Source organism: Atta colombica, unplaced genomic scaffold, assembly GCF_001594045.1.
Source record: "Atta colombica isolate Treedump-2 unplaced genomic scaffold, Acol1.0 scaffold9, whole genome shotgun sequence".
In the NCBI taxonomy this organism is placed as follows: Eukaryota; Metazoa; Arthropoda; class Insecta; order Hymenoptera; family Formicidae; genus Atta; species Atta colombica.
Genome location: NW_017259583.1, coordinates 1,220,677 through 1,228,221, shown reverse-complemented (window position 1 = coordinate 1,228,221; position 7,545 = coordinate 1,220,677). Strand labels below are relative to the sequence as shown.

The 7,545-nt window shown below is 33.5% G+C and overlaps 2 protein-coding genes across 2 annotated transcripts in view; one reads left to right on the top strand and one right to left on the bottom strand.

The window, feature by feature from the left end:
* Positions 1-2,301, bottom strand: part of LOC108693321 (cleavage and polyadenylation specificity factor subunit 5) — a 6,682-nt gene extending 4,381 nt beyond the window's left edge. Inside the window, exon 1 of the mRNA XM_018202207.1 lies at positions 2,024-2,301. Coding sequence (XP_018057696.1) covers positions 2,024-2,142 — 119 coding nt within the window. The 5' untranslated portion in view covers positions 2,143-2,301. The remainder of the gene's footprint in view (positions 1-2,023) is intronic.
* Positions 2,302-6,909: 4,608 nt separating this feature from the next.
* Positions 6,910-7,545, top strand: part of LOC108693492 — a 4,056-nt gene continuing 3,420 nt past the window's right edge. The window contains exons 1-2 of the mRNA XM_018202480.1: positions 6,910-7,342; positions 7,423-7,544. Coding sequence (XP_018057969.1) covers positions 7,221-7,342; positions 7,423-7,544 — 244 coding nt within the window. The 5' untranslated portion in view covers positions 6,910-7,220. The remainder of the gene's footprint in view (positions 7,343-7,422; position 7,545) is intronic.

Sequence of the window (7,545 nt, the reverse complement as noted above, 5' to 3'; positions counted from 1 at the left end):
ACGGAATTCAAACGTTTAATGAACCGGAACACATCCGATTGACCTGATATAAAATTTTACAGAAATTATATTTTTTTATTAATATATTTTTAATTTTTTTTTTGTGGATTGAAACCATTCTAGAGGATGAACGGAAAGAATTTGAAAATCGAAAAATAAGGATCACCCTTATAGATAGATATATTTAAATTATAAAGAATTGTTTTATTATCAAAGAGCCTTTATTATTATTAAATATCTTTGTTAATGAGAATACATTGCATCAGGTACATAAAATTTTGTAATAAAAGAGATTAATCTTTTCATTTAGAATAGAACAAAATTTCCAATCAGTATATTATTTTTTTTACACGTTTGTTTTCTGAATTTGCAAAACTTATGCAGTTTAAGTATAATTATAAAAATAGAACCAAATACTGATAATGCAATGTAATATACATATAATATTACATTCCATATATAATGATAGTTTATTTGTCACAAAAATATCGCTTTATATTCAGTTTTTACATACGCATGTATAAAATATTAATATTTCAACACATCGATAATTAAAGCTCTTCTACATTCACATTGAACACCTGTGTGTTATAATCAAATTAAATATAAATAACAAGCAAACATAATTTTGTTATTTGTGACATTACAATTGTATTTGCACAAATAAGTATTTTACTAAGTACTCGATAAATAATACGAATATTTCATTATAATCTTCGAATTCTATTATTATTTGCCATGCTTATAATATATTACATATATTGTGTTTTTATAAAATTATTTAAATATGTCTCTTTAAATAAATTTTTCATCTCAATAAATATTACTTGATATATCAATTACACAACATAATCATATTGTAATAATAAGTAAAGTTTGTTCAAAGAAGATAATATTGAGAACTTTCAATAATACAATAAAAAAAGATAAGTTATAAATATTTGATAAATACATGCAAAAGTCTGCATGATGTCGAAATATACATTGGTATATAAATATACTCTGTAACATTTTGACTTATAACACAAAATGCTGCAAATATAACGTTAGAGATGCACATATATAATAAGAAGCACAAATAGTCATCTATATGATCTAACGTTACATAGATCTTGTGTACAATTGCGTTTGTTTTAAGAAGATTTATATTGCCTTCTTATAACAAATTAGTCAGAATAATCGCAATATTTGTTTAGGTACTATCTTAAAATGTAATATAACGAGGTGTGTGTGTATATATATATATATATATATAATTGTGAACTACTTCGTACAATGCAGTACATATGTATACATATAATACATATAGATATAGCATATCTTACATAAAATGGAAGAGTGAAATCATGAATAAAACATATACAGGGCTTCCCTGGCGATCATACAAACTTAGAAAATAATACAGCCTTGTCAGAATCGTTCGAATCTGCGGAGTGTGAAATCTTAAGATACAAATTGCACTTTAACAATTAAAACGAAAAGAAAAGGGACACAACGGGTTGCCTCTTTACACACAAGAATCAATAACCGATTCCTTGCATTACGAATGCAAAGAATAACTGAAAGTAATTAGACTTAGTTTATGATATCATAAAAAGGAAACAATGCTCAACGCTGCGCGCAAAATTGAATGACGGCAAAATCTCGCGTAATAGTTCGTATGCGACGCTATATCATCTGGATTGGAGAATCTTAAGCAAATAGTACAGTCATAAGTTGTACAATCTGTCGTGTACAAGTCACAGTAGCTTTCCACTGTAAACAAGGCATAACGCTTAGTATGTGAAAAATGAATACAAGTTGCTTAAAATTCCAGAATTTCAAAAGGATAAACGGCCGATCATTCATCGCGACAGGAGAGAAAGAGATAGTTCCTTTCTTTTATTTTTTTTCTCTTTTAGGAAGTCATATTGTTAGCGCGTCTGCCGAGATCGGTTGTGGTTGTAGTCGGTTCTACAGAAGAGAGGCGGTCAAAACACAATTAATTCTAAATAGATCTCGCGCGTCACATCGCGCCACTTACAAATTAACGGTCCTGTTGATGGTAACCGACTGATTCTGCACCACCTTCCCTTCGAACGAACTGTTGCTCGCTCGACGTGGCCAGCCGCTGCCTTTTACTTGGCTCGTCGCCATCGCCATTTTCAATCCTTTAAATGGAAGCCTCCTGTTTTTTAGTAATTCGTAGCTATAAACTGTTCTAATTCTAAACTGAACGATCTTACTGATCGTAAGAATCAGGCAATACCGCAATGCAATGGAATATGAAGTAATGGAGTATGGATGGACGCCGATAGCCGATTCGCGCGACCACCATAGACATAATATCTCTAGACTGCGCATTCGAGGAATGGGGATAGTCCTCATTTAAACCTATTCTGCAATAGTTGTAAGTGGTTATAATTGTAAGAATTGATCAATTACAATCAAATATTCTCCTCACATTTGACTTGATTAGTCAATTTAACTATACTTGCGATTATTGTAGAATAGACTTTAGGGAGCGTTTATGTTAACCGTATACTGTATGCCGTAATCTGTGACTGAATTGACTAATCACAGTTAAGTAGTTTGACCACGGAGCAGGGCCAAGGGACTCCATACAATAAAAGGAAACAGAGAATAGAGAATAAGAATTTCAACCTATTAGAAATGCATTGTGGAATACATAGTTTCTGATAAGAAGGAGATCAAACTCAAGCAGCTGGTCACGAAAAAAATGGATTTGAAACATGGTATAGGAAAACCCATGAAAAATTCCGTGATATGAAATATGATTGTTAAGCTCCGCCCCAAATAATAAAAAGCGGCAAATTTAAATGCGAAAGTTGACCATTACTGACGTTCTTCTTCTTCTTCTATCTTCTCTTTATTTGGTTTTCCGACTCAGGTAGTACAAAGTCACAGTACCTTGCAAATTAATGATTTTAAAATCGTTTGAAGTCTCTTCGAGGAACAGAGACTTTTACTGACCGTTGCACATCGTAAACGTGCATATATTATAATCAAAGCTCCTCACTTCCACAGAAAATTACTGTCCGGAGCGGAGTCTAATCTTCCAACTTTGCGACATGTCTGAAGTTGACTACTGGCAGTCCATGTGTTTATAGTAAGTCAAAGGTCAAGTATTTCCCTCTCATTCGACTGTAGAAAGGGAAGATGATTGATTAATTAGCGATTTGCTAATTAACTTCTATTGTAGATCCCGTATTACGGCCAATATAAACGCTCTTTTAGGGTAAAATCACATGCTGCGGAATAGAGAATGCGTCATTGGTCTAGTTTCCACTGAGGGTTTAATCCAGATCAGAATGTAAGAACCAACCAACTACAGTCGAGCATTTCCTTGTCGATTGTAACAGAAGAATACTCGACTGTAGTTGATTAAAATCCTCAGGAAACTAGGCCATTGAATCAACCAATTAGCGCTATTCGGAATAAGGCTGGAGTCCCATGAGGTGTATTTATCGCGTATCGCATAATCGCGTAACCAATCAGAAGCGATTCGTTGTTGAGGTTTTGCATTTTACTGATTATTGATTGGTTACGCGGTAATGTGATACGCGTCAAATATACCTCATGGAACTCCAATCTAACGCAGAATAATGCTGATTGGTTGCTTCTATGACGCATTCTTTATTCTGCAATCGTTTTCCGCACCGTGTGATTTCATTTTAAGGATATGGTCCCATGGTGAGAATTGCAATATGGAATTGGTGGAATGCTCGTGATTGGTCGTGACTTCATTTCGCCGATTCCGCTGTTTTTTGTTGCGCAAATTTATTTCTTTTTGTAGATTCTGTCTGCTTGTGTGCGTGTGCATACACTGGGGTGCATCCAGTAATTATGTTTAAATAATTCTGAAGTGCTTTAAGTGTGCGCTAGCCTTAGGACCAGTTGTTCCACCTTTTGGTAAATTTTATCTGTGAGATAAATCTGGTAATCTGCGCATATGAGTGAGTAATCTTGCTACTTACCCAACAGGTAAAATTTATCAAAAGATGGAACAACTGGTCTTAAGGCGATTAGAAATTTCACATTTTCATAACATATCGCACGATCCCAAATATGGCGCTGACCAATTTCAAGGATGAATCGCTATTGTCTTATTATAGTTTTGATTCTAGTTTTGAGTCACTTTAAGATCACTCTATCAATGTACTTTTGAATTGGGTAAAAGTTGTTTCGCATGCGCACTGCAAAATCACATGCCTAAAATCGGTTCAAAAGCATTGATTTTAAAATGCAAGCTTCAGATTGACTGTCGCAATAAACTTCGATCAGCTTGCAACTAATATAGAATCGGCTTAATGGGACAAAGATTAAGGTTAAGTTCCACATTATTAAAAGATTCACTTGTTTTTGAAAAAAAAAAATAGAAAATTTAATGATTAATAATCTGATTTTGATGTTATGCGACTGGAAAATTTAATATCTACGGGAAGGCTTTTGTGATTGGTCAGCGCTAATTGTACATTCCGGAAATTCCACTCCATAGGACCGCACTCTTAGGATGCTATTATATAAAACGTGGAAACGCAGAAACGCGGAAGACAAAATTAACTAAACTTTATTAAATTTCCACGGTTCCACGCGTTTTGTTTCGCCTGTTTTGACCTAATATTACTAGAAATGTAGGCATTCGTGTCTACCATTTTTATTCCTTTTCCACTCCTTGTTCTGTCCCCAGAGAGATTTTACTTTAGATTTGTTCGCACGCTCCAACATGCTCCTCACGTTCCAATATGTTCGCGTCACCGAAATCAATATGATGATTAGATGTCGCGTCGCATTAGAGCATTCTTCATGGATCAATTAAGAGAATGCTATTTGCCTCACTTCAGGGCTATTGGGGCATAACAACGCATGCATAATAATTAAGAATAATTGAGTGTTAGATTACTGACAGATTTCCTAACTTGAATAGTTACTAAATTAATATTTTGGTCTATGGGCGATTTTTTTAGCAGTTCCCTTTTTTGTAAAAATGCATCAAAGCCTAATTTCATCAAAATTGGTGAGGAATAAGACTTCCTAAGTATTCATAGTACTTTATCTTCATAATACTTGTTTCATTTTTCTTATTTATTTAATTAAATAATTATCTGAATATTGTATTAATATTGTCGATATTTTTGTTATAATAGATAATCTGCAGCAAAAGAAACCAACGATAATTGGTCCTGCGATCAGGAAATTATAATGGCACATAAATAATAATGTTAAATATAATATTAATTACAATGTTAATATAAAAAATATCGACAAAGTAACGTTTCCTAATCCCGTTTATTAGTACTTACTCTCTATTTCATCGTCTCCCTCAACAAAATCACGGACAGCTACAATAGGTAAAAGATTTTCTGCTAATAAATTATTATTAATATGATTAATGATTTCAAAGCAAAAACCGGCATATTGTTAAATTTAGGTGAACTAAATATTTTACACCGATCTGTTTCAGAATGGATTGAGACGGATTGCACATGCTTGCACATAGGACGCTTGAGGCTTGTTCTAATCCATTCATGTCGCTTCTTTTTCTTCTTCTTATTCCCTTGTATGGATTTCCAACTCTATAATTGGGTCATAGTATCATGCGTAAAAAGGATTCAATGATCCAGCATAAGAATCTCCTCGGGGACAGAGAGACTCTGCTTAAAAATTATTATTCAGTGTAATGATTGCCAATATAAACCCAGAGTTCAGCTAAATAATGTTAAGTTAATCATGTTGATCCAGTAAACAGATTAATTTCCCTCTATTCCTTGCTTCCTCTCGATGCTGTTGATTAGGTAAGTGAATCTTTCCTCCTTCTTTCTTTCTCGTCTCTTCTGAATCATAACAACAAGTTTTGTCACCACTAACAGTAGTTTCAAAAAATGTCGCAAAAAATATCCTCCTTTGGATCCCCAACAATGTTCTAATACGTTATGCTCTGGCTTATTCGATTCCGTTTTGTTTAAACACAGCCACTGTAATGAAATTCCTAGAGATGTTCGCCCTTCAACGGCTGAAAACGGAATCCGTTCCTAAATCCATTCGTGTCGCTGAACGTTGGATCATCTGAATCTCACTGCTTCCACCGCCATCTTACCTGTGATCTAAGTGCTCTCTGGGTTAATTTGGATCACAAGTAAGATGGCGGTTGGAGCAGTTGTATTCATGTGCTCTAATGTTCAGTGACACGAACGGATTTAGGAACAAGTCATCTAATTTAATCCGTGACACCATTCGAACGGACATGTGCCTGTTTCGTTTTGGCTATTTTGTGTTACCTCAATTGTTTGAAAAGCGTTTTTATATAAAATAAATGCGTTTTTAATAAATATAAAAATTATAAATTAAAATGTCAAGGCTTTTTTAAAAAACGAGCAAATGTAGTTAACTAATAAGATTCGTCTTTTATTACATTCGTATAACACTATAAATTTCAACTTACAAAGTATTCATCAGTGATAATAAAAAAAACGTATCCCATCAACGAATTAACATATGATACATAATAAAAATTATCGCTCTAATCTTATTTAGTTATTCCTGCGTTAAGATATTACGGATCGAAATAAGTATCAAGTCAGAAGTTTGAAAATCCATAATTGTAAAATTGTGTTAATTGGTTCTTCAAGAATCTGTTATCGAGAATCGATTGTTATCGAGAAAATTCGATTATTATCGAGAGCTCAATCAACAATTTCATATAAAACATCATTTCAAACGAGGATTTTTTTCAACTACTATATTCTGTATCCTACTATATTCTGTACAATTAAATGTCAATTTCTGATTAAAAAATTATTATATTTAATTCAATATTGATGAGAATTTATTTTTCACTTACGTTCACGATGCGACATCTAGTCGCCATATTGGCTCCGATGACGCGACGTGTTAGAGTGTGTTGAACATGTGGAGTGACGCGACAAACCTCTTGTAACACGGCCTTTAAAAATCTAACTTTACCGCACCCATAATTGTAGTGCAGTCATAAAGAACAGTGTCTTTTTGATCTGTCAAAAAAATTTCTTTATAATTTACGCTAGTGAGAAAACGCTATCACGGTTTTTTGAGACATAACATAATACACGTAACGATAAAAATTTTCCAATGAGGCAAGCGCTATTGCTTTTGTATATTTAGGAGAAAAAAAGGAGAAGTATATATATGGACTTCTCGGCACCGTATTTCCGTTATTTACTCTTCTAAAGTATATTGAAATCATGGAAACATGTCTGATCGATACCACAGAGGAGAATGGTGAGAAAATCCAAACCAATCTTCCAATCCAAATAGTAAGAGTTCCAGTGAAACATGCCAATCTAGGAATACGAAGTCATGCAATGTAAGTTTCTCATAAAAAAGAATTATGTCTATTTATATGAAATATTTATAATATATTTATGAAAATTTAATACTTCACAGGGACATGAGCACAATGGTAGAACTCACATCGTTTAGCACTCTAGGAAAGATACAGCCCTTCTTAGTGACTATCACAACTACTGCAGCTTTGTTAGTAGACTTACATTGTCACCTAACGGACAA